The sequence below is a fragment of the Ammospiza caudacuta genome, chromosome 17 (genome assembly GCF_027887145.1).
Source record: "Ammospiza caudacuta isolate bAmmCau1 chromosome 17, bAmmCau1.pri, whole genome shotgun sequence".
In the NCBI taxonomy this organism is placed as follows: domain Eukaryota; kingdom Metazoa; phylum Chordata; class Aves; order Passeriformes; family Passerellidae; genus Ammospiza; species Ammospiza caudacuta.
The window spans coordinates 10,508,500-10,535,134 of NC_080609.1; the positions used below are offsets into that span (position 1 = coordinate 10,508,500).

General features: G+C 44.8%; 2 protein-coding genes across 5 annotated transcripts; both read left to right on the forward strand.

Moving 5' to 3' along the window:
- The first annotated feature begins 958 nt into the window (after positions 1-958).
- On the forward strand, positions 959-13,457 carry KDELR2 (KDEL endoplasmic reticulum protein retention receptor 2). Its single transcript, XM_058815779.1, has 5 exons — positions 959-1,139; positions 7,652-7,752; positions 10,123-10,281; positions 11,324-11,576; positions 12,259-13,457. Exons 1-5 carry the CDS (start codon positions 1,049-1,051, stop codon positions 12,291-12,293), a joined length of 639 nt encoding a protein of 212 aa, XP_058671762.1. The 5' UTR covers positions 959-1,048; the 3' UTR covers positions 12,294-13,457.
- Positions 13,458-14,028: 571 nt separating this feature from the next.
- On the forward strand, positions 14,029-26,547 carry DAGLB (diacylglycerol lipase beta). Of its 4 annotated transcripts, none has more exons than XR_009275433.1 (15): positions 14,029-14,259; positions 14,859-15,010; positions 17,156-17,330; positions 17,802-18,264; positions 19,322-19,449; positions 20,365-20,491; positions 20,829-20,912; positions 21,329-21,406; positions 21,829-21,909; positions 21,993-22,120; positions 22,592-22,660; positions 22,756-22,828; positions 23,832-24,085; positions 24,293-24,566; positions 25,455-25,670. XR_009275433.1 is itself a non-coding variant. In XM_058815836.1 (15 exons), exons 1-15 carry the CDS (start codon positions 14,165-14,167, stop codon positions 25,645-25,647), a joined length of 2,025 nt encoding a protein of 674 aa, XP_058671819.1. In that variant the 5' UTR covers positions 14,029-14,164; the 3' UTR covers positions 25,648-26,547. The 4 variants fall into 4 exon arrangements, 2 of the variants coding, with proteins under 2 accessions (XP_058671819.1, XP_058671818.1); XM_058815836.1 differs by lacking the exon at positions 24,293-24,566 and having other exon boundaries at positions 17,802-18,063; positions 18,139-18,264; positions 25,455-26,547; XM_058815835.1 differs by lacking the exon at positions 24,293-24,566 and having other exon boundaries at positions 25,455-26,547.
- Positions 26,548-26,635: the final 88 nt, after the last annotated feature.

Consider the following 26,635-nt stretch of genomic DNA (forward strand, 5'->3'; position numbering starts at 1 on the left):
CTGAAGAGGCAGTGTGCTGCCTCTCAAGGCATGGTTATTGAAGAAATAATTGCTTTTTTTTCTTTTTCTTGGAAGTTTACACAGAATCACGGAACTGTTAGTGTTGGAAAGGACATCTGGAGATCACCCAGTCCAACCCTGCTGCCAAGGCAGGGTCACCTGGAGCAGTGACACAGGAACGTGTCCAGGTGCGTTTGGAATGTCTCCAGGGAGGGAGAATCCCTGACTGCCCAGTCCTGTCCCAGTGTTCTGCAGCCCTCAATGTAAAAAAAATTCTTCCTTGCATTGAGGTGAAACTTCTTGTGTTCCAGTTAATGGCCATTGTTCCTTGTCCTGTCACTGGGCACCACAGAAAAGCGTTTGGCACCATCCTGGCACAGGCTGCCCAGAGAAGCTGTGGCTGCTCCATCCCTGAAGTGTTCCAGGCCAGGCTGGATGGGGTCCTGAGTACCCTGCTCCAGTGAGTGGCATCCGTGCCCATGGCAGGGGACAGAACGAGATGATCCCTGAGTACCCTCCTCACCCAAACCATTCTGTGATTCCAGGTTCTGTGACCCTCTGGGCACCCACCTTTGAGGTATTTATATGTATCGAGGAAATCTCCTCTCAGTCTTCTTTTCTCCAGACTAACAAGGCCCAGCCCTCGCAGTCCCTCCTAAGAGAGACACTCATCACCTTTATGGCCTCCGCTGGACTCTCTCTAGTGGCTGATGTAGATTTTCACACTGTTGGCCTCCAAAACATAATAAAATATATATGTACTATAATATATATTATATTCGCTATTGTATATATTTACAGATCAGCTTCTCGGCCGCCCCAAGGGCTGTGTCCCGCGGCCGCTCCCCTCCGCTGGCCCGGCCCGCGGCTGCCGGGGCGGCCCCGCCGTGAGGGCGGCGCGGGGCGGGGCGGGCGCTCCCCCCGCTTCCCGGCGTGCACCGGCGCGGGGCTGCCTGGCCACGTCCCCGGGCCACGTCGCTCGGTGCCCGCTGAGCTTGCGCCATCTTCGCTCCCCGGCTCCGGCTGCGCCGCCGCCTCTGCCGCCGCCATGAACATCTTCCGCCTCACCGGGGACCTGTCCCACCTGGCGGCCATCATCATCCTGCTGCTCAAGATCTGGAAGAGCCGCTCCTGCGCGGGTGCGTGCGGAGGCCGCGGGGCGGGACCGGCCGGGTGGCTCCGGGCCGCAGAGCCCGCGGGAGCCCCGCCGGGGCCGGGCGGCGTAGCCCCGAACTCCCCGCGGGCTGCTGCGATCGCCCCCGAAGGGCCGCGCCCCGGGGAGAGCCCAGCGAGCCGGGGCGGCGGGGGGGACCCGCCTGTCTCACTGGCTCGGGAGGCGGCCCCGGTGAAGCGGGGAAAGGCGGGGAGGGCATTGACCCCGCTGGGGCGCCCCCGAGGGCCCCGGGGCGGGTGGGCAGAACACGGCCCGGGCAGGTGAAAAGCGACGGTCGCTCCCGTTCGCGCAGGGGAGGGGGCTCTGCCCTCCTTCTGACCTCCCCGCGACTCGGCCCCCTCCAAATGCAGCGCTGGCGGAGCGGGTGAGCGGCCGGGAGAGGGGGAAGGAGGAGGCGCATCCCCGCTCCGGGGTGGGGGTGCGCCGGTGGCAGCTGCATTTCCCTGTAAGGTGTTGTGGTTGCCATTATTTGTACTTTAATCCCTGTGCCCCGGCGCTCCTGCTGTGTCCGGGAGGGTCGCTCCTTCCTTACGTAACTGCCCGGCGGCAGGCGAATGAATGGGGAGGCCGGTTTGGAGGGCAGGCGGAGGGGAGCGCCTCGTTCCCCGCGGGGCGAGCAGCCGCCCTGCCTTCATCCCTCCGTCCCTCCATCCCTTCCCTCGCTTGCCCTGGCCGCGCCCGGCCCCGGGCGGCCGGTGTCCGCGGTTTGGTGCAGCGCCGGCCGCCGCTGACTCGCGGTTCGCAGCCTCTGAAGTTTCCCCGCTCTCCCCTTCCCTCCGCGGCGGCCTCACGCTCCCCCTCTCCTTGGCTTTTGTGCAGGCATTGAGCCGTGCTTGGTGCCGCTGTTGGGGCCGGTGGCGGGCTCGCTGTCGGCCCGCAGCGGGAAGCGCCAGGAGGAGATTCCCGGCGGGAGCCGCGGGCTGTGTGTGTGACGTGGCAGCGGGAGCCGCGCCGGGACCCGGGCGAGCCCCGCTCCGCCGCCCCCCGCTGCCGCTTCCCCCCGTCCGCAACGGGCGTGCTCCAATTCCTTGGGCCGTGCTTCGCTCTCCCCTTCGCTGTACGGTGTGGTGGTTGCAGGGAATTGCAGGCAGTTCCCATAACTGCAGCGTAGCTGATTTCTTTCGGAAAGCTGGGAGCTGTTGTCATTCAAAATGGGCATTTCCTTGCGGTGTGTGTTACGTGGATGGGTTTTGTTGTGCACGGGAGTTTGACTGTGAGCTTGGCTTTGCCTTCTCTCCAGTGAGCTTCTCCTTCTTTAGTGAGGGCGGTTGTTCTTGAAATCAGTTTGCCACGTTTTGATGACACTATTCAAATACCGGGTTAGCACTGTTGAACAGATGTATCTGTAAAGTTTTCAGTTAAAAGCATGAAGAATTAGTTTAAGTTGTAACTTGAAATAATTCATTTTGGGGAAATGAAAGAGATTTACACTACAGGTAGGAGGAAGTACAGGTTCTGTGTGTTGTCATGTCAAATCACCAGCTAATCACTTGGCAGCACAAAAAAAAAAGAGTAAATGAATAGTTTTGTTTTTTAAAAAGTAAACTAATAGCTTTGGCTTTAAACAGACTTAAAGTAAAAGCTGTTCTTGACTTTACAAAAGAGGTCAAGCAAGTGACCCCACGGCCCACATGCAGCGATATTGCAGAACTATTGTTCCTGAGGTCACGGAGCACAGGAGCACCTTCCTGCTGAACTTACCTGGCTCAGGCTCTAGTGCATCACAGGAATCCTGCCTGGGTCTGGCAGGACAGGGCCTTGCCTCCTCCAGCTCTTGAGCAGAGCTTTGTCCTGTGTTGGAGAAATGCAGTCGAGATTACGAACAGCAGGAGGGTTAATGATCTAAAAGCTGAATGTCATTTAATGACTGAAGAAAGAAAATGTGAAATTCTGTTGCAAGGCTGAAATTCAGATAGGGTTTGAGCCAAGAGATTCTTGAGTGACCTTTGGATGTGAGGTTATTTACACAGCATAGTACGATGTGACCTGGTCCCATCTTTCTGCTTAAAGAGTGGTCTGATGTTGCTTTCCTTAAGCCAATTTTGATTGAGAATCTCTCCTAGTAGGGGTTTATTGATAAGAAAGCAGCCTCACACCAATCATTGGTACAGCTTTCTCCAGGACAGAAAAGTGAACGGGCCTGTATCACATAGAGGATACAGCTCTCCCCTTTCCCAAATTAGCCAGTGTCCTTGGACACAAGCACACATGCATGAGCTCTTTCAGTAAAAATATTTGCTTAATTCATTTTCCTGAGGGGAAAAAAGAAAAAAAAAAAAAAAAGAAAGCAGAAATGTGTTTGTCAGGGTTGCTTCTTTGGTGTCTTCTAGTTCTGCCTGAGTAGTCCTCAGGAGTAAATCCAGGTTTGTGTTGCTGCTGTGAGATTGGTGTCTGAGGCCTAGCAAGTTTGTCTAGAATGAGAAGAACATAAATACCTCAAAGGACCACGAGCAAAGAGTTTTATTTTTGGGGCTCTTATTCTGTTCCTCCTAGAGGTTCATTGGTGTCAGTTGAGGTTTCTGTTGATGAAACTGATGTAAATATGCATTTGCATATGTTTGTAAAGTCATGCATGACAATAACCCCTAAGTAGTTACCAATTAATGCTAAGCAGCTACAGAGAGCCACTTATTAGAGGGCTTTCTGCCATTTCTTTACATTGTATGGTTATTTGAACCATTAATAAATTAAATAAACTTATACCTCGTGGTTATTGGTGACTAAGGAAACACAGGCAAACCAGCTGCTACTTTAACCAGGCACTTTTGGAGCAGGCTTTGAAAATAAAGGAGGGTTTCTGGCTTCTGGCTGAACTGCAGGCTGTGATCCATGGAGAGCTGGCAAACCACATGGTGCCGACTCCTCTCTTCTGGTTGCATCTGTGTGTGTCTGAGCCCTTTGTTCCAGGAGAGCCCTGTAAAAGCAGCTGGAAATGAGGGAGACAGCCTGTGCACCTCTGCTGCAAACTGCTGCTTTTTGAAGACTTGTAGTCCCCATTTTCTTTCTTAAGAAGTGACTCCTCTAATTGAAGAAGATGGGTAAGGCTAGGCTCATCTGCACTTTGAACCAGTCTGTCTTTTCTGTGTTTGAGAAACTTATTTTTTTTCCTATTTAGTCAATAGGTTGAAAAGATAAAAAGGGGAAAGCAAATCACATCTTGACTTCAGAATTTTAGAGCTGCCCAGGAAACAATTTTTTGCATGTCTGGTTGTGTTTCCAAATTTAGAATTTGGAAGAATGTTTGCCACTCAAAATAACAGTTCAAAAATCATTAGGAAGAGCCATGGAGAATGTAATAGGTAACTCCATTATTGACATCATGTCATAATTAGGAAATTCATGAGACTTGAGGAATCCTGTGCTTTCAAACATTGTCCTGTTCAGACTGTATTTTCTAACCCATTTCAAGTCAAATTAGGTTGTTTGCTGTGCAAATTACTGCCTGAAAATTGATTTGCCTTTCTCTGTGCCGTTTATCAAGTGTTAAAGGTGACCTGCAGTTGCAGTGCTGTCCAATTATAAGCTGTATACTCCAAAAAAGTAGTATAGATAGTAAATGTGTAGTAGTTTTGCTAGGTAATGTAGCTGTATCTCAATTTTATGTGTCTATTGTGTACCAGATAATATGCTAAGATGAAGACTTCTGACAGTACTTTGCCATAGGCTGCTGCTAATTTGTCTGTATTTTCACAAAAACTGCTGCTGTAGGTAGCTTTGAATTTTTTCTCTCTCTCTTTGAAGGAAAGTATTCTCTTTCTCAGTTAGAAAATTTGTCTTTAAAATTAGGTTGGATTTTTAAATTGGAAGCACAGGAGTCAATGCTGGTACCTATTAGCAGAACCAAAGGAGTTGTGTTTCTGTGGGTGATGTGCACTTGGTACAGAGCTGAACTACTTTATTTTTAAAAGTCTGTGAAGTTTCCGTGGCAAAGTATTGGCTGACCTTCCTTAGAGTAATTTTTGTTGGTAGGTTTTATGGCTGTGATGTGCAGTTCATAGTTGGTAGGTGCTGTACACACTGCCCAGCTCAGTGCCTCTGCTCCTGCCTGTTATTCCTTACCTGACTCACCTCAGCAAAATGAAGTTGATAAGAAAGTACTACAATTTCAGCTCTGCCCTCCTGCCTGGCTCTGAAAATCACCTGAATTAAAGTTTCATGCTATGGCTTTCAGCCAAGCTGGATTGCAGAACTTGAAGGAGTTTTTCTATGTGTGAGCATGAAACAAAACGGAGAGGTTTGGTTCTTCCAAATTTGAGCCCAAAGCTTTGGAAGAAGAAATAAAACCATTTTTTATTTAGTTCAGGAACTAAGTAACGTGTGTGGGAGGAAAAGGAAAGGGAGAAGGATGAGAATAGCATCATTGTAGCCTCAGTGCATTGCAGGTGCCAGCGGTGAGCTGGGGTCAGTGCTGTGACACATGCACTGATACATTTCCTAAAGTCTCAAAATGCACAAAGTGGTACAGCTGTTGTGTTTACCTGTCCCCTTGCCCTGTTTCTGTTTGTTGTTTAGATGTTTCTCCCATCCCTTCATAGGCCTTTGGTTTACAATTTAAACCTTGCCTAGTCTAGTCTAGCCTACTTTACTTGAAAATTAGTTTAATCTTGGCTCTAGGGTGGGTTTCAGAATTTCACAACTATTCTAAAGATTCAAAAATCAGTGAGAGTATTGAAAGCCTCAATAAAAATTACAGCTTTGGGGTTGAGGAGATAAGATTGGCAATGGCTTATAAGAATTTGTCAAGTATATTATATGTATTTATGACAGTATATCCAGATCCAAATTTATAGCTATTATCAATAATAATTGTCTCTTATATGCTGGTTGGTTTTTTGTTTTGTTTTTTTTTTTTTTTTTCTGTTCCCAGTTATTTGCTCAAAGTCAATAGCATCCTAAATAATTTTGGCTAATTATATAGTGTAGTATCACTCTGTTCTGTAATTTGTCCAGGTGGATTTCTTTGTCCTGTGGGTTCTGACCTGAGGACAGCTTTGCTTGCTGGGAGGTTTTATTGGCAAGTTGTGATGCCCACAGGCACACCTGGGATGAGCCCAGAGCGCTGCTGCAGCTGTCTGCAATGTGGTTGTAGTTCAAGAAATGTCAAATGTATTTTTTTTCCTTAACTTTTGGAGGTAGTTTGTTTGGGGGGGGGGGGGGGGGTGGTTTTATTTTTGTTTTGGTTTTTTTTTTGGAGAGGTGGTGTGTTTTGTGTGTGATACTTGCAGCTTGTGTTTTACAGCTCTACAGCCTGCAGGTTTTGGGATGGTTTATGTTCCCTGCACTGTACTTGGGCTGTTCTGTAGGTGGCCAGTCAGGCTCACCTTGCAGACATTTCACATATGAAATCTGTAAACCCCTTTCTAATTGTTTCAGCCATTCTTGTACTTCATAGGTTAAATTCCTTCACCTGGAGCAGTTTATTCCATGTTCCTTAAGCTGGAGTGAGAAAGGACTTCAATAGCCATAGCAGATTGCCTTCTCCTAAAAGCCTTTCTAGAAATATCTCTGTATAAAGGGACAAGGATTTTCAGCCTCTCCTACAGAGTATTTTTCCCTCTTGTTTTTTGAAGAAGACTTGCATGCTTAGCTGAACAGATTCAATTATTTTCGCCCTGGATGACTGAAAACAAGAATAATTGGAATAACAAGACAGAGGCACAGAGTAGGTTGTTTTGTCCCCCTGCTGTGACACACCACCACATCAGTATTATGGAGCAATGCTGCACCTCAGCTTTCAGAAGCTTTTAGTGACTGACTGTGCAAAGCTTTTATGCTTCTAACTGTGCTCTAGTGCCTGAAGTTAAGTACAAACAAACATTTTGACATTGGGGCTTTGACCTAGAATCAAAAGTTGCTTTGAAGATGCAGTGTAGATGTCTGACATTTAATCTCACTTCCTTTTTAAAATTTTGTTTTAGTACCTAATAACATGTGGGTTTGATTGTTTGATGTTTTTCTCACCATGTGGCCAATTGAGTCTGTGAATTGAATTGCCTTATGTTTTAAAATCTACGTATTCCTCTAAAATCCCATTATTGGTGCCATCTTACCTTCTGCTTGTCACTGGGTCTGTTCTGTATTGCCCTTGTACTTTTCCAGCTATTCAGCATCTAAAGATTGTGCTGAGGCATGTGACAGCACCCTGAGAACTGAAAGCTAATGCAGCCTTGCCCAGTGATAATACAGAACAGATAGCTTGCAGGTGATATTTTTGGAGATGACTCTACCTGCTGTGAGTAACTTCTAAACCTTGTGTAGTGCCAGCACCTCTTCCAGTACAGGGTAACTTCTGTTCACACTACTGAGCTATATGGGCTTAGAATTCTGTTTGTACAGCTTGGCGACTTGGATTTTGTCCTAATTTTGTGATCAACTTGCTTAAAAATAAAGGATAAATCCTTTCTCATCCTTGTCATGAAATGTTTCAAAGCACCTCATCACTTTCTGAATGATTAATTATTTCCTTTATCACTTTAGGTATTTCTGGGAAAAGCCAGCTTCTGTTTGCACTGGTCTTCACTACCCGTTACCTGGACCTCTTCACTTCATTCATTTCATTGTATAACACATCTATGAAGGTAGAGTATGCTGAAGAGTTAGAAAAGCTAGTGAGGTTGCATGCAGAGTGCATAATGCCATTAGTAAAAGCCATTTTTAATGGCCCACTGCACCAAAGCTCTCAATGGGTTTTGGATAAAGAATGTGGAAGATGGACTCAAAATCCTCCTTCTTTTCTGCACTCTACATGCAATTTTTAAAAAACTGTTTATATCAGGACTGTGACATTTAGAACAAATGACATTTTGGTTATTGAAAGTACAAGCTTTTGGAAAAAACGGTTCAAATAAACTGTATTTCTCATTTGAGACATTAAAGCTCAAGTAAATCTCCTTTTATTCACTACAAGGTAAATTAGTATTCAGAGTGCACTGCCAGAATTGCAGCTACTGTCTGGTCAGAGGCTGATGAAAAGTTGACATGAGTAAGCTGTAAGGAATGTAGCTTCTGTGAGTTATACCCCTGTCACTTGCCCACTGAATGCCAGTGAGCCTAAATTTGAATTTTTTACTTGCTCATTCCTGCAATTTCTGGTGCTGAGTACAAGAAAATAAAGCAGTGATCTGGGAAAGAGCAGTATGTTTCTTTTTTTTAATCCAATTCCTTTATTTTTGGATTTTTCTAGATGCTTTTCAGCTTTAATTTAGAGGGTAGTATAACTTTGCCAAGAGGAAGGACTAAAATAATCAATAACACAAAATGGATGGATAAATTAGGGAACTAATACTATAAAATAATGTGTCTTAAACTCACACATTTCACTCAACAAGTGAAATGTGGATGCTTAAGTTTTAATATTAACAGTATAGATGAAGAGCTGTGGATTAAATAAAATATTCTTGAAACAGAAAATTTTTCCATATGTAATTTCTGATTGGAAGTTACCATAGGTGCACTAAAGGAGAAGGTAGGGGTTTTTTGCCATTTATTTATTTATTGGGTGTGATTCAGGGCCATGAGCACATCTTTGTTCTGCAGCCCTCCCAACCAGAAAAGGAAGGAATGTGGAAATATTAACTTTCAAAATGGTAACCTCTATTTCAGTTTCAAATGTTACTGCTTAGAAACTGATGGATATAATTGTCTTTTCAGCCCATTATTGTAGTGTCAAGATGAAGCTGCTTGAGTGTCCCAACACAATTTTGTGTTATATTTATTTATGTGTAGGAGGATATAATGTTACACAGTTATTGAGAACTTGAGAGAAGTTTAGCTGAGAAGTCGAGAGTTGAGATTCTTGAGATGAAGTTTGTAATGTAAGAAATTTGGATTCATTCACACTTTCTCAGTGTCTTCTGTGACCATACCTGCTGTGATTTGTTTACACCCATAGTGAAGGTTCCCTGGATCCTGTCCTGTGGTTCTTTATCTCCACTCAGCTGGGCTGCTCATGTAGCAGAGCCTTTGGATTCTGAGCTCCTTAATACAGTATTTGTAGGATTTTGTCTGTGAGCAGAGCATTTAGTGATTAATAGCATCTGCAAACAGTGGGATTTTTAATCTGTTACTTCTGTGTTGCAAAGAATCCTTTTTTAATGTAATAAATGGTTTGGAACATTCAGTCTTTGTGCTGAAAGTGGCAGAAGCTAAAATATTTGTCTAGTCTGCTGTACTGTGTTGACTCCAGGACAATGAGCTCTGTCCTGATGATGGCAGATTGACCTTTAGAAAGTTTTAGAGTCTCTCTAGTTCTGTATTCTCACCTGTAAAATGAAGCTTTTTGCTTATTCCACAGGGAATAGATATAAAGTCTACTGTGCCATAACCCTTCAAAATGGTTAGGCATCAGCTCAGATTGAATTCTGGTTCCTTGCTGCTCTCAGTCTCATAGGTTTTGGGGCCTCTTGGTTGGTGAAGAACAGTGTCCAGTTGCCACTCTTCAGATTTTAGAGATGTTCAAAGGTCCAAAGCAAATCAGCTAACTTGTGATATGTTAAATGGTTGTCTCAATGGGGATTATTGAATATTTATTTATTGCCACATCAGCCACACCATGCTGAGTTTTTTGAATTATTATAATCTTCCATTATTATTGTGTGTATGCACCTGCACATTTTAACCTAAATGTTTGGGGCAGTGCAGTTGCAGAACATGTGTTCCTTCTCCAGTCGCTTCCTTAGTTCTGGAAAGGGTCTTCACCTTTGGGCAATCACTTCAGCCATGGCCATGTGATGCCTTTAAAGCAGCAAAACCAGCAGGGCCCAGAATGGCTCATTTTGATTTATAACTCTGCTGACAAAAGTTAAACACCACAAACAGCCTGCAAAACCGCATAAACAATGCAAAGAATCAAAAAAAGACCACTCTTACTCAGTGCCTATTCAGGGAATGTGATTTAATCCTGGAACCTGTGTGGATTGTTTTGGGGTTCTTTCTGTCCTTGCCCTCAGCTTATCTACATCGCTTGCTCGTACGCCACCGTGTACCTGATCTACATGAAGTTCAAGGCCACCTATGATGGGAACCACGACACCTTCCGAGTGGAGTTCCTGATAGTTCCTGTTGGTGGGCTCTCTTTCCTTGTCAATCATGACTTCTCTCCACTGGAGGTGAGTTGATTGTGGGCAGGAGATGATATTTAGAATGTGAGGATGAGCATTTTTGGCCTGACAAGTGAATGGTTGTAGGGTGTCTCTGTTTAGTAGGTTCAGGCTAATCCTTTCCTCAGTGAATCTGTGTGGTGCAGATATCTGTGCAAATTTAAGGCACCTCAGGAGAGCAGCACTGTTATCAGCATAGATTATTTTATTAAGCAGAAGACTCTGTTTTTCCCAGTACACTATGATGGCTGTATTAATTCAGGATTCCTTTTGTTCTGTTTGTTAAAGAAATCCCCAGGAATGCAGTTTGTGAATAGTTGGTGCCACCTGGTGAAAACAAAAGGAATTATACTACTACTTAAATTCTATAGAATTGCAAATGATCTAGACTATAAAAAAGAACTGCATTATATTTAAAATGCAGCTATGTGTTTAATTGCAGAAAAATTATATTTTAAATGTCATTACAGAGAGTTCAAGCAGGTAATTTTTTCCTACAAAATAGAGAGTAATTTTACATGCTTGTTTTCCATGGACTGAGCTGCATTTTTATATTGGGGTTAAATGAATTTATTACAGAGTAAGGGAATTTGAATTGCAACACTTGGAGACATATTTTAAATTTTGTTCTGTGTTAACTCGTTCTTTAAACAAATAGATAAAAAAGGGAAGAACATTAAGCAGGGGAAGGGACTTCATCTTCCCTGCAGCTTTCTCAGCATGGAATCTGTAAGCTGCAGTTCGTGATAATGTGAACTGGATGCACACAAATTGACTCACAAGTAAACCTGTGTGTGGCAGCTCAGCAGAGAGCTGGTTTGGATTGGAGAGTCTGCTGTCTGCCAGGAGAGTTCCCTCCTCCCATCCTCTAGCTGATTATGAAGCTTTCACTTAGTTTTTCCTGTACCAGGGAAAATTTGCCAAAATACTGGACTTGTATGAATAGGTATTCATCCATCCATAACATTGTTAGAGAGTGAAAAGTCGAGCCAAGTCAAATATTTTCTGTCCTGCTGTTATCAGTGATTTACCTGTGGTTTTCTCCTTTCAGATACTGTGGACCTTCTCCATCTATCTTGAATCGGTTGCTATTCTCCCTCAACTTTTTATGATCAGCAAAACTGGGGAAGCAGAGACCATCACTACTCACTATCTTTTCTTCCTGGGTCTGTACCGTGCCTTGTACTTAGTCAACTGGATTTGGCGCTACTACTTTGAGGGATTTTTTGACCTCATCGCTGTTGTTGCTGGTGTGGTCCAGACCGTTCTGTACTGTGACTTCTTCTATTTGTATGTTACAAAAGGTAAGGAATACAGAACTTCCAGCTTCAGGTTGTGGAATGTAGCACAGTTAACAGGTTCATGGGGTCTGCTACATCAGCATTATGAGCTCATTAATTCTGTTTGCAAATTAGTTCTGAAGTAGCCTTAATTTATTGAGTACACTTTCTGCTAGTGTGAGGCATTTCTGAGGATTTTTTTGGGGTGTGGGTAGAATATAAATATACAAACGATCTAATGAACTTTTGGAAAAACTTAAGTATGGCTAAATATATATTGCTGTTGCCTTCCATGGATAAGCATGATCCTCCTGCTTCCCCTGACCATGCACACTGTTACATACAGATCCTGTGCTTACAGATACCTTTCTCAGTGGTTTAAATACCACCAAGAGTTGAAAGTTTCCATTATGTAACCACAAAGCTGTGTTATTTTAGTCATAATTCTTAAGAGGCTGTGGTGGGGAGTTAGTATGTCCATTGAGGATGAAAAGGGGGAACTCCAGGTTGCCACAAGAGGGCAAGGTTAGAATTGTTAATTCTAGTTTTACCAGTGTGTATTGAAGAGAGGCAGCCTAGGAGAGCTGTCTGCAGTGGAAGGTTTGGCGTGGAAGGTTTTGGTCCCTGGGACATTTTAGCAGTGTGTGCTTCTCCTGCATCACAACTTTGTTTTGCTGACTGTTTTCTTTCCCACTCCTCCTTGCAGTTCTCAAGGGAAAGAAGCTCAGTTTGCCAGCGTAAGTGCCAAAACATCACCAGCATCTGTCCTGTTGGATGCTTGGACAGAACAATCCTTATCACAAGCAAAGGTGAAGATGCTTGAGACAGAAAGTCAGAAACACAGCTCTTTATAGTGCAGGTAGTCATCAGCGGCTCTGTAAGAACGGAGGAAAAACAACCAGCAGATTTCTGTTTGATGCATCTTGCCTTTATCTTTTTTATTACTATGTATAAAGATTTTTTACATAAAGAAACTTATACTGTATTAATAAATTCAGTGTATGGTTTCAATTGGAATAGTTCCAAAAGTGAGATTTTTGTGAGATTGTTTATGACCAGGAACAAGTGCAAACGTTTTTTTTAATTTTCAAGATTTTCTTTGAAATGACTGATTTTTTTTCTTTTGTTTTTTTCAGTGCACAAATATGTGCATCCTTGATGGATGGTAGTCATCTGTTCTTTCCCTTTGATTCAGTTTTCATTCCACTATATTTATTTTTTTCCAAAAGGCAAATATATGTCAACTTTAAATCTGAAGCCACCGATGTTTGATGTGATGTGCTGGTGCCCAGTCTTTGTGCCATCTGCTGACATGGAGTTCCTTATTCAAAAATAAATGCTGGTGCTAGAAGGGGAACAGTCACATTTTGAAGTTGTTCCCCTTCTAAAACAGACTGATGGCAAGAGGGCAATGAGGAAATCACTTGAGGCCGCAAGGATGGGCTCTTTCTGTTCTGCCATGATGTCTGGGAAGGTAATCCCAAAAATGAAAGCACTTGGCAGCCCAGGTTGTGAGGGGTAAGAGATGAGATTGTGTTAATTAATGGGAAGTGTTTGTGACTGTTTGTTCAGGAAGAGGAGGTTAAATATCTTGGATGTCCAGCCCTGCTCCACCATTACAGCTGTGGGAAAGGGAGACATGTAAGTTGTTGATTACAGAAATCTGTGGGTGATCATTTTAAACAATATCTACATTTTCTTATTAATGAATGCTTTATAAGCAACTTCCATGTTCAGCTTCAAGTGGTTTTCGATGTCACTTTTGGACAATTAATATTTTTTTTATAAACTTTTCAGAATCAGCAGCACCAGTTACCATTCTTCATCCTTTAAATGATTCCCTTTTTTTACTGAGCTGTTGCATGATTTATCCTGTGTTACCATCCTCAATAAACACTTTATGAAATGGTGAAAACATTTCGGGGTTTTTTCATTTTTTTCGTTCTTGAATGTGAAAGTTTTCTGTTTGCCAGGGACTGGATGAAAAGTTGTGGTGAGGATAAGCTGCCTAATATCGTTGCTGTACTGAAATAAGTTTTTAAGGCTCTGAGGGGCATTATCACTGATGCAAGCAGTGAAGGCTGAGTCCTGGCTTGTTTAGTGAGAGCTCCAGTCTTCAGCCTGGCACAGAGCAGGGTTGGGTGCTTGTGTGTGTTTGGTTTTATCTGCAGGTTCATTTGCCATCGTTCTCCGCACAGTGAGCGCTGGCTCTCATTGCTGGGCCCCGCTGAGCGCTGTTCCTGCCGCGCCGCGCGCTGTGACGTCATTCAGCGGCCCTATTGGATCCTTGTTCCGGGTGTGTGACTTCACAGCGCGGTGACGTCACTGCTCCGGCATGCCCCGCCCACTGGGGGCCGCACTGCGCACGCGCCCTGGGCGCCACAGCCCTTTCCGCCGCCTCTGCGCGCGCGCCCCGGGACGGGGCGGGGCTCCCGCCAGGCGCGTGCGCGGCACCGCCCGATCGGGGCGGGGCGATGTCCGCAGGGCGGAGTGGGCGCGCGTGACGTCACTGCCCCGCGAGGTCGTGCCCGCCCCGGCGGGCGGTGAGGCCTGAGGCGAGGGGGGCGTGAGGGACCGGGCCCTGAGGGAGCGGCGGCGGCGGGACCCGCAGGATGCCGGGGCTCGTGCTGTTCGGCCGCCGCTGGGCCATCGGCAGCGACGACTTCGTGCTCCCGGGGGCCTTCGAGCTGTTCGTCCGGCTGGTGTGGTAAGGCGCGCCCCGGGGCCGCTGCTCGCCGGCCCGGCCGCTCACCGGCGGGAGGAGCGGTACCCGCGGCCCGGGCGCTGTGGGCCCCTGGCGCAGCTCGGGGTCACTGCACGGTGCGATGCCCCGGCCCGGGTGCTGTGGGTCCCCGGCGCAGCTCGGGGTCGGTGCACGGTGCGATGCCCCGGCCCGGGTGCTGTGGGTCCCCGGCACAGCTCGGGGTCGGTGCCCAGTGCACGGTGCGGTGCCCGCGCTGCCGCTGCGCTCCGGGCCGCCCTCCCCCGCCGGGTTTAATCCGCGAGTAGCGCTCGGGTGTTTCGTAATGAACGCGGTGGCCGCTTTGTGTCCGCGCCGCTGCGGGAGCCGAGGGGGGCAGCGATAGCGCCGGGCTGGAACATGTGGCTCCGTGTGCTCTCGGCGGAATTGTAATTCCTGCTGAGTGCTCGTGTAGTGGTTTCATCCCGACACTTCCCTTATGTAACAGGTCCCTTGTTTATCTCTGTGCGGTGCTTTCATTGAGGCGACCACTATCGATCAGCGATCGCTTCGCAGCAGGCGCTTCTCCCTTCCTGCTGTAACTGTTGTTATCTCCCTGCCCGCAGGTGGATTGGGATTTTTGTCCTTTACACTGTTCACAAGGGGCAGTTTAACTGTCCCGGGGGAGGATTGCTGCACAGCTACCTGCTCGGCCTCATCATTCTCCTGGCTTCCATAATATGTGCGTTATGTGCTCTTGTGTACGTCAGTATGCAAGGTAAATAATAATGATGTTTTGTCTTTATCGAGTAGGATTGTAATAGATGTCTGTTTTTAATCCGGAGCTGACATAAAACCTGTAAAAAATTGAAATGTTTTAATGGTAGTCAGACTTGAAAAACTCCAACAGCATTAGCATATTTGCTTTAATAGTATTATCTTTGTTAGTCTGTAATCTAACATAATGAATAGATACAACAGCTTAGTTCAGCTAATGGTTCATTGCTGTCAGAGCAGCCTGAAAACTCTCTGTGTGTGACCTCTGATGTAACACTGCTCCACCTCTCTGACAAGGATTTAGGGAAGTGTGTCCAGAATCATTTAGAATCATTATCATGTTAGTTCTGCCCTGCATAGGCAGGTTTAGTCATATCTTGTGAAAGTCCCTCAGCTGCAGTGGGCTGCCTGGGGAAAAACACAGAAAAGTGAATTGTATAAATGTCATAATAAAACTGACATTGAGTACTACTAAATAGAGCAGGACCACAACTTGAAATGAATGGCTGAACAGAAGCAAGGACCACAGTGCAACTTCTAATTATTTGTAGAAATGGTTCATTTTGAGTTAAAATTGCTAGGAAAGCTTTTTTTCTGGTGAGGCACCTGATCATAGAAGTAATGTTAAGAAGATTAATTTGAAATATGTGTGTGGTGTCTGGAGTAACAGATGAGACTCCACAGATTCCAATAGCTTGGTTCTCATGACTCAGTGAAAATAAGTATTTATGCTTCTGTAAATAAGCATTTATACTTCTTTCCATTTAAGCAATTTTAAGAGTGCATGAGGGGAAATGGCAGAGCAGAGGTGTGGATGATAATCCTGGCCTTGAATCTGACCACTGGTTTTCCTGGAGTTTCCAGAGGAGGGCAAGTAAGACCAGCCAGACTGTGATGTTTATATCAAAGTGTCACAGAATATCCTGGGTTGGAAGGGACCCACAAGCATCACCGAGTCCAGCTCTTAAGGGAATGGCCATAGAGGGGTCAAACCCCGTCCTTGGTGTTGTCAGCAGCAGGCTCTAACCAAAGCTGCAGAGGTGAGGGATGTTACTGTAAATAGCAGTGATGAAAGAACCTTGTTCAGTGTGAAAGTACAGCTGTGAGGCCATTGTAGCTGAGAAATGGAGCAATTCTGAGGCTGAATTTCCAGGAAAACAAAGGGTGAGGTGTGTTGGAATGTGTGGGTGTGGGTGTGCGCTGTCTTGCCCCGGCCCTTGTGCTGTCCTGAGGGTCAGTGATGCCAGCAGGGAACCTGCCTGCAGCCCTCACACCCTGGGGTGGAGTGAGAAAGGAAAGTTGTTCAGAGGAAGCACAGTTCCATGTGATTGTGTCTGTGTAAGCACCCACAGTGCTGCAGGACAGGCTGCAGCCTGGAGTGGGAAAAGGCAGCCTCTGGATCGAGGGCTTTTGAAACAGCTTCATCACTGGGTGTGAACCACAGCTTTGTTACTGGAACAGTTCCCAAAGCTGTTTTTGTTCTGCAGCCTTGACAAATCACTTGTCTACACCTGAGCACTCCCACCCCACTACCCATTACCCTGGGATCAGCAGACTGCTTTAAGAGATGAGCTGGCCAGAAGTTACTCCCTTTTTTATTGCCTTAGAGTGCTGAAACTAAGAGGTTATTAGTAAATTAACAATAGAGAAAAGAGCCTGAGAAGTATTTGTCCTGGTAATGGTCCTACTTTTGTTCTCCTATTATTATTTAGTAACTCCAGTAAAAAAAGTTCATTGTAGCCCAGCAAAATAGGATCAGAAAAGGAAATATTAACCAGCTAAAAGCTAAATAGAATAATAAAAGCAGGCCCCAGGAGTCACAAGGAACTGTAGGTGAGCCAGTGCTCCTGGATGCAGCTTTAACTTATGTGGGGCACAGCACTGCTGCCTCAAGTTCAGTGCAGAACTATCTCTGGCTAGAGTTGTTTTGGGTTTTAGTGGAGTAGATTGTAAGAATCACAGCTCTACATCCATTGTTTTTCTTAGCTTCAATGATAGATTTCCATTACTATGAAAGAACTTGATAGTTTCACGTAAGTTTCCTACTTTCTGTGAAGCCCAGAAAGTTCATATTTCCAGGTAGGATTTTATGTACTTCAGGTGCATTGTGAACAATTCTTGTTTTAAATTCTCTCTCTAATTTCAGGAACAATTTCCAATCCAGGCCCAAGAAAATCACTTCCCAAAATCCTTTACACTCGCCTGCTTCTCTATTTCCCTGAGTTCATCTGGGCAGTTGTAGGAGCTGTGTGGGTGTCAGACAACAGCGTGCAGTGTGAGAAGACTGTGGTGAATGGTGTCATTGGGACAGTTATTGCAAGGTAAAGGTGCCTCCCCACAAATCTAAGCTTGACTGTGTATGGGAAAGGGAAAATGGGTTGGTATCCTTCCCTGAAGGTCTTCTTGCCTTGGGAGAGAACGTGTGTGCTGCAGTGAAGGAAAGGAGGTGAAGGTCAGAAAGGATAAGAGGGGCAATGGGTGTGTAGAAAAGTGGATAAGTATGAAGTGCAGTAACCTGATCACTTAGCTGCTACTACAAAATGGAGCTGCTGCTCCTCTGTGCTGCTGCTTGCAAAGCTCTGGGCTGTGGTTCCTGCTTTGGTGCCTTGTTCTGGTTCCCAGAGTATTGCAAGCACAGCCCAAAGAGCTGCAGCCTCAGCACAGCAGCAGGTCTCCATACAGAATTCCATCCCCAGCTTCGGTTTCGGGCTGCCAAGAAGCGTAGTTGGGGTTTCTTGCGCGTTGTCAGAAGTGTGTGGTGTCACAGTCTGCCGTCCCACTCCTATCCCCAGCTGGATTATCATCATCTTCACCATCATTGGAGTTGTCATTGTCTTTGACCCCCTCGGGGGGAAGAAGACGTTCTACCTGCCCGAGGGCGTGAGCCGCAACCTGGAGAGCAGCCACTCGGGGCAGCTGCTGTACAACGTGAAGAGCTCTGCCACCAGGGTGTGGGAGAAGAGGATCAGGCTGCTGTGCTGCTGCATCGTGCAGGACGACGACCACCGCGTGGCCTTCACCAGCATCGCCGAGCTCTTCCGCTCCTACTTCTCTGTAAGGGCCTCGCGCGTGTTGGTGTTGGCCGTGGAGCTGTGGGGGGTTTTACAGAGCCTTCTGTGTCTTGTGCAGGACACTGACCTGGTGCCAAGTGACATAGCAGCTGGTCTGATTCTGCTCCATCAAGAGCAAGATAAAATGGAAAGTTGCCCCAAAGAGCCTGAAGAAGTCCTGTGTCATTCTCCATCATCTCTCGTGGTAAGATGGGCTTGGTGCAGCCTCTGGTGTCATTGTTCTGGGAAATGGTGCCAGGTCAAATTGAAATGCACTTCTTTCTGGAGAGGGGTTTTTGGTTTTATTTTGTTTATTCTTTTAATAAAATTAAACACTGCAATAAAATTAATAACAATGAATTATAATTCATTCCTCATTATTAATAAATGTAGTGAAAACATTCTGTGTGAAATAAAATCATGTAGTGAAATGTTTTTGTTGTCAAAAACATTTTTCTGCTTTTGCATGAGTAGAACTTTGAATGGGGAATAAAGTGCAAAAACAGGAACAATTTAGGACATTTGATCATTGAGGAACAGTTGGGAGGGAAGGGGAGCAGAGGGAGAATGAATATTTGATACTGTTTGCATACAACTGAGAAGGTAATCTAGTCTGTATTGTGGGCTGTTTGTCTGCTGCAAATACCCAGACAAGCTAAGCAGCAAAAATAGCATCTTTTAAATGCTTGCAGGTGATGGGTTAGTTTCCTAACTGATTTTTGCTGGTTGTTAGTGAAAAAGTGCCTTTGTAAATTTTCCCCCTCCTTTTAGCCTGTGTTTCATAGGTGTATGTAGTTTTACTGTAACCAGGAGCTCTGGAGTTCCTGGTTCCTTTACTTTAAAAGGAACTGTGTCAAGTTCCTGTGGAATGCAGCCAGTGGGATGGGGCTGTGCTTTAAGAGTCTGGACCAGAGAGCTCTGCTGCAGACTCTGCAGCCTTCCCTTGGACATCCTTAGGTAGCATAATTGCAGTGAATGTTGTCAGCATTGAGCTTATCAATGTATCAGCATTGGAAGAAACTGATTCAGTGAGAGCTTTTCAAGATCCTTGAGCTGTGTAGCTACATAAATAAACACAGACTTTTTCCTGAAATACAAGTGGTTATTTTTAGTTCCTCTTAGACCTTGAGGTTTTCCTTTTGGGTAGTGTGTATTTCATAATGCTTTGATTTTCACTAGCCTGTTTTCAGTTTTGTTCTGAGGCTGCCTAACACAACTTCCTCCCTTTCTCTGTTCCCTTTTCTTTCCCTGTGTGCCTCCAGACTGATGATTTGGATGTTGAGCTGGAGAATGCTGCTCACTACATGCTCTTTGCTGCAGCTGCCTATGGCTGGCCCTACTATGTGTACACCAACCCATATACTGCACTCTGTAAGCTCAATGGTGACTGGTAGGTTTGACCTCAGAGCTTAAAAACACACAGCTGCCTTCTGTTTAGCTAGTCTTAGCAGAAATAAAATAGTTACAATAGCAGTATTTTTGTTGCATTAAATTATATCACTCTTGGGTGTACCTTAGCTTGATTGCTGGAGTTATCTTTCAGAAATTCAGAGAAACAAAATTCCAGTGCCTTTCCACCCTCAAACAGATTGAGTTTTTTTTCCATGGGTTTGTGATTGTGATAAAAAATTCATTTAGCAAAATGACAAAGGAAGAGTTGAAATTAAATGAAATATGTTTTAAAATGAGGCTTTTTAGAGGTTTCTTTTGGGCACGGATTTACATACAGAAACAAAAGTGTATCAGTAGTTTTCTCTGTCTTAAGGAATTAGCAGAAGTTCCCTGTCCCTCCAGCCTCCTTTTAGTTCCTTTTGACCCCTACTCAGACATGTTTATGGTCAGTAAGTAATTTTGCATATTGCTAGATAGGATTACTGTATATGACCACTGGTATTTGTGACTGGAAGAATGATTTTTTGTAATTACTATTATGAAATATGGAGAATTATTTTCTCCAAGTGACTTATATTACTGAAATAATATAAGTCACTTGGAGAATACTGTGGATATAACATGAGATCAGATTGCTGTGCAAATTTTTGTTTGAATTTCCTTTTTCCTTGTTTGTATTTTCTCTCAGTGGTTTATAATGTTAAGAATTCTTTTCTTACTGCACTGTTTGCCAATGCTCCTGTAACAAGGCAGAGGTAACATCTTGCATCAGAATGTTTACTGGTGCTGTTGCAAACAGAAAGCACTTCTGATTCCTGGCAGAAGGCCCTCTGCAAATTTAACTGAGTTTGATTCCTTGAAAGGAAACCTAACAAATTGGAACATGAAAGTTTTTCTCCTCTGTGTCTGTTAGTTGCAGAAATAGACCGACAGATTCTGAAATAATGGGCAGTGATCGTCACAACTTTCACTTTGGATCCATCCTAAAAATAACAGGGCTGCAGTACAGAGACTTCATTCATATCAGCTTTCATAACAAGGTAAACAATCTGGACAGGCTTTGGGCAAGCTGTAGTGGTGAATTCAGGGAAAGCAAGGCCTGAAGGGTCTAGTTTGCCTTCAGCATTTATGAAGTGTAAAATGCAAACCCAAATGAAAACATTCAGTGTGGATTTCTTTTCTAATTTAACTAACAGCCACCAAACCATTGATATAAATCTGTCTCAGTACTGAAAAAAAGCACTTAGACTAACCAAATCAGAGACCAATTCAGCTTCTTTCCATAGTACAGTATGGAGCTCAATAAGAGCTTGCCCTTTTAAATGCTTACCCTTGCAAGATTTTGGTATCTTTACTGATTACATTTTTCTCTTCCAGATCTATGAGATTCCATTTTTTGTTGCTTTGGATCACAAAAAAGAAGCTATTGTGGTCGCTGTGAGAGGAACCTTGTCCTTTGAGGTATCATCCATCTGCTATCAATAATTTGCTTTATGGAAATGAGGGAACTCCCAGTACCCAGAGGAAATTGTGTTAGGCTGGCACATGCTAAAATAACTCGCTCACAGGTATGAGTCTCCCAGGTTTAAGTTGTAAACCCCTGCCCTTGGATGGGTAATGTTCCCTGTGCTGCTGGAGAGAGAGGGACAGGCAGGGGTAATTCCGAGTGACTGTGAGTGGAGGTGCATCCACAATGGGGTCTCTGCAGTTGGAAGCAGTTGCCAGGCTTGGAGCTGTGCTTGCTGGGGCTGGGGTGTGTGGTGGGATGTGCTGTGCTGCTCACACAGCTGCAGCCAGCTGTGACAGGGTGAGCAGCACAGCACGACCCAGGAGCCTCCCAGCCCTGCAGGGAGCTCTGACCAAGGCTTTGTTCACAGGACATTCTCACTGATCTGTCAGCAGACTGTGAAGACCTGACACTGGAGGAGGTCCTGGAGAATGGGTTTGTGCATAAGGTGTGTGTCTGTGTGTGTCTGCCTGTCTGTCTGTCTGTGGCTCTCTGTAGGCCAGCTCAGCAGTAGCAAGCTAGAAACTCCTGGGATCCTTAGTTAAACAGAAGAATGTTCTTGTCAGATGGATTGCATGAATTATTTCAGTGTTTGGTGCATCGAACGCTGCCTCTGGCACTGCAGGGTAGAATTTTAAGTCTGACTCTTGTCAGACTTAATGTCCTTATGAAATATCCCCAAACCTTTTTAACCCACACATACAATACATAGAGACCTCTTGGTTCTAACCAGACCTCTGTCAGGAGGATGTCAAAAACAAGACCAGCTTTGCACAAAGTTGTTTTTCTGTGATGGTGTTGTGTTTGAGCTACACCTGTATCACACCTCAGAGTAGAGACTCCCTTCTAACCTGAACTGCTCTCTTGCAGGGAATAACTCAGGCTGCAAATTACATCTATGGAAAGCTGATAAATGATGGAATTTTAAACCAGGCTTTCACAATTGCCCCAGTAAGTTACCTTCCAAATAATTTGATTTAAAAATTACCCACAGCTTTTTCTGTGTCCATCTAAGTTTGTCTTTTTATCTGCAGGAATATAGACTGGTGATAGTTGGTCACAGTTTGGGTGGTGGGACAGCGTCCATCTTGGCCATCATGCTCAGGAACTCCTTCCCCACCCTGAGGTGTTTTGCCTTCTCTCCCCCAGGAGGGCTCTTAAGGTGAGAGGCTCTGCTGCTGGTTCTGTGTCTAAGCTGTGAAAGTCAAGGCAGCTGCCAGCTGTGTTAGCTGGGCTGACTGTGGGAAGAGTTTGTATCTTCTCCACTCTCCACTCAAATTCATTTGCTCCATCTGGAGTTGAGTTCTTGGTGGAGTGTTACAGAATGAAACACATCTGGGGAATTACGCCAGGCAGTACAATTAGAATTTAAAGTAACTGTTCCAGAAAAATACTCCCCTGACTTGTCTGCCTTGGCCTGTTGGACATCCACACACCCTTAGAGTCAGCTCTGAAGTTTCTCTGTCACCTTCAGCAGGAAGGTCTGAACACCCACTGAGCCCCTGACTGCAAATGGTGCTGCCACATGTTTGTATTTCTACTGAATTATTATGATCATCCTAAAACTAAAGTGTGCTTATCTCCTTAGTGTATCTAAACTGCTTTTTTTTTCTTTTTTTTTTCTTTTTTTAAGCAAATCACTTGCAGATTACACTAAGAATTTCATTATTTCAGTCATTGTTGGAAAAGACCTTGTTGCAAGGTGAGATGAAAATACTTTTGAATTGGTATTTGGAGAAGTGTTTGATAGTAGACAATAGGAGGCTTTGCTTTACTTTGTTCTGTGTGTTTAAACAGGTTAAGTATGCCCAACATGGAGGATTTAAAGAGAAGAATAGTGAGAATTGTGGCCAACTGCAACAGGCCCAAGGTAACCAAATGCAGTTCCTGGTTAAAATTGTGGAATTGTTATCTGGGTTAAGCCCCAAATTTAATGCAGTGACTGCTGGTGTGTGAATTTTTGATCTCAAAACTGAGAGTTACAGTTGTGTTTCAGAACAAAATTGTTTGCATTTAATTCAGTGACATTTGTGTTACTCTCCTATCCTGTAACATTGTGTTGTTGGAGAATAGGATTCAGTAAGACTCCCAAAATACTGGCTTACAACATCACAGGCCTGAAATTATCTGTTTGCTAGTTTGGCTGATAAAAGGAAACTGTTAAAAAACAAAAATGGGAAAAAAACCCCAAACAGCTAAAATGACAAAAAGTTAGTAAGATTACTTACTTTAATAGTGTAATAACTAGTACCAGTAGGTAAGCAAATTGTTGATTTTACTTATATTTTACTGTCAGAGTTCATTTGGAAGGCAAATATTTCTCTGTTACACTGTTAAATCTTTTCCTCTTTTTACTGTTGGTGGGAAACAGTTTTGGATGTGCTGGATCAGGTGGTGTCAGGCAGGGTGGTACTGGAGGAGCAGAGGTGTGGCTCAAAGATTCAGAACTGCCATTTTTGAGCTTCTGAACTTGAATCTGCCATGGCCCAAGATTTCCATGTAGTCCTTGGGATGAGCAGAGGTCTGTGTGACCTCATAAATCCAGAATAAGATAATGGACAGGTAGAAGTTACAGGTGCAAGAAAAGTTAAACCTGCAGAGCAAGAATCCACATGGAGTAATTCAGCTGCTAAAGTTGGTCATGTTTTCTGTAGTGGTACTGGAGGCTAAGGATCCATACTGCTGAAATTAATGTCACTGGGGGGAAAATCTGGGAAGGAGCTTGTTACCAAACAAAATTTGGGGAGCATGTGCATAAAGTAATTTTTAATCTTTTAATTGTATTTCCAGAGGAAGTGTGTGCAAGCACACAACTAGAATAAGTAACTTGAAGAAATCCCAAAGCTGAACTGGGCTGTTCTCTCTGATTTCAGTACCAGATTTTGCTGCGGGGGTGTTGGTACGAGGTGTTTGGAGGAGACCCTGATGATTTCCCCACAGAGCTGGATGGGAGGAACCAGGATGCCCTGACCCAGCCCCTCCTGGCCGAGGAGAGTTTAATGGTTCATCGATCACCTTCCTACAACGCCCTCGAGGAGGAGCCACGCTTGAATTCACCCCCTCAGTACCCTCATCTGTATCTGCCAGGAAAGATTATCCATGTTGTTGAAGAATGCAGCTCTAAAAGGTAAGTGGAATGATGAATACCACTCTCCTGTCTCCCTCAAGCTCCTTTCAAAGTGCACATTTCCAGTTCTGTGCATCTCCAGTACCCAGTTTGGTTATTGCACATTACCCAGTTTTCAGTTTCTATTCTGTCTCACAACTTCTGTCTGTTTCACTTCAAGCCCTGGACCCTGTTCTCTTTATGCCTTATCCTGCCCATTTATTGCAGCTGCTGAAGTGAGGACTTTAAACCCAAACTTGGCAAGTTCAGCTTTGCCAGGTGGCAGTTTCTGCCCGAGACTGCAGATCTGCAGTGTCCTGGTAGGGGTGGAGTGGTGACAATTCTTCATTCCTGAGCAGTCCTGAGTGATGGTGATGAGAAGGAGGTGCAGTGGTGCCCAGTGTGTGCCCACACTGTCTGTAGATTTTCCTGTCACTTGCTGCTTTTCTGTGGATGCAGGAAACTGAGACAAAGACAGCAGAAAGCTGAAACTGCTGGAAGGGTGAGGACTGTGGCTTTGTTGGGGCAGTGTTGTGTTCAGGGGTTTTTTTGTGGTTTTTGTTGATGTTGGGTTTTTTTAGACAAAGCAACCTGAAACAGCCCATAAGCCAGGCAGGCCCTCATGTTCTGAAACAGAAATCAGAGCATTTTTAACTTGCACAACGACTATCTTACAGAAGAAAAGAGAAATTGCCCCTTACAGAGAGGGAAAAAAAGGATTGGAGGAGAAATTCACTTCTTTCCTCCCATTCAGTAGATCAATGTTTTGTTTAAGCTTCACATCTTTAATTTCTAACAATTTTAATACTGGTTGTACAAGTTAGATACTTGAACACCTCTGATCTGGGCAGGTTTTCCACTGGCTGCTCTTCTTCTTTATTGAGCTAATTTATTTTCATTTCTTTTACTCCACAGCACAGCAGTTACTAATGGGAGTTTTTCTAAGTAGGCCTAGCACACCAGAGCCCCCATCATGAATTTGGGATTTAATTTTACGGACTGGTGCATCCTATGTGCAGCATTAAATGTATTGCCTGGTATCCACTGGGATTTAATCCCTGAATTTGACATTAACCACGTGAATGTGCAGTGTTCAATGCCCTCCCCCTCTTTGCTCAGGCTCCATTCTGTGGTTTTGGGAGCAGAATTATTTGATTTATGGTGGCTTCTTTCCCTGTTAAAGCACAGGGAATGTGCTGCAGTTCTGCCCTCAGGGACACTTGATGGCAGCAGTTTTGCTGTTTGCTGAAGGGCAGACCTGGAGCTCTCTGGGATCCCACCTGCTGCTCTGAGAGAGTTCCAGTTCCTCCCTCAGCCCTGTCCAGAGCCTCCAGGTTGTCTGTTCCAGTTCTGACAGAGCCATTTTATTTCTGATGTGTTTTTTCCCTAGGTTGTGTTCTTCAGATATTAAATACATGGCACGATGGTCAAACGAAACCGTCTTCAGCAGCATTTTAATAAGTCCCAAGATGATCACAGACCACATGCCAGATGTTGTGCTCAAAGCTCTGAACAGTTTGTCTCAGGAACATGGATCGTGTCTGTCTTGTCAAACACGAGAATACAACCCCAGTGCAGTGTAAGCACAGCTCCAGCAGGACCTGGGGGCTTCTTTGCAGGTTTCAGGTATTCAGGACACATTCCACTTTCATGCTTAAGTGGATTTCAGTACTTTTCTCACATTGCATAAAATGAACAAGGGTCTTAGTGCCCTTGCCTCTGCAGCACTCGGGGAATGTTGTGCTGGTGAAAGCACAGACTGTGGCTCTGTGCTGAAGGCTGGGCTTGCCCAGAGGGGATCAGGATGAGGAGCTCCAGCCCAGCCTGTGTGTGCTGGCACGGCAGCTGAACGCTGACCAAGGTGAATGTGTGAGAACCACGGGGCAGAGCAGAGCCTTGCCAGAGCTCCTCCAGCACCTGCAGCTCCACTGCTGCTCCCTGTCCCTCCCAGGGGCTGCAGCTCAGGCCTGCAGGGTGAGTGAGCCCTGCAGGCTCAGTGATTGCACTATTTTTTTCTTACAGATTGTGCTGGGATCCCAGGGTTGCAGGGGAGGGCTTGTTGTGGTTAAATGCTGCTTGGATATACATGTGCAATATTCTTTACCTGTCTTTTGTATGTGTTGATCTACATCGTTGCTTTTATTGATTTTAAACTAAAACCACTTAATTAGAAGGAAAAAAGAAAAAACAACATTCAGGCCCTGGCATCATGTTGGTCACCTGCTCTAGCTCCAGCTATTGAGCACCACTCTGATTCTGCCAAGAACGTGTAACCAGTTGTAATGATTTTTAAAAAGTGGATTCCTTGTTTCTAGTGTGTAACTATTTTAGTTTTCTTTTTTCCTTTTTAAGGCTCAGCAGCATTTATTTAAAAGAAATTGATGTCAGTAAATTATGATGTGGTTGAGAATTAACTGTGTGGATGTTCCTGCTGTGATACTTGATATGGAGACAAAATTAAATAAAACCTTGGCTCCTGTGCAGTGACAGGTACAGTGCTGGCTGTCAGAGCAGTGAGGGCAGGCAGCACCAGGAGCGACCCTGCTGCTTTTGTGGCCTGTGGGGTCCCAG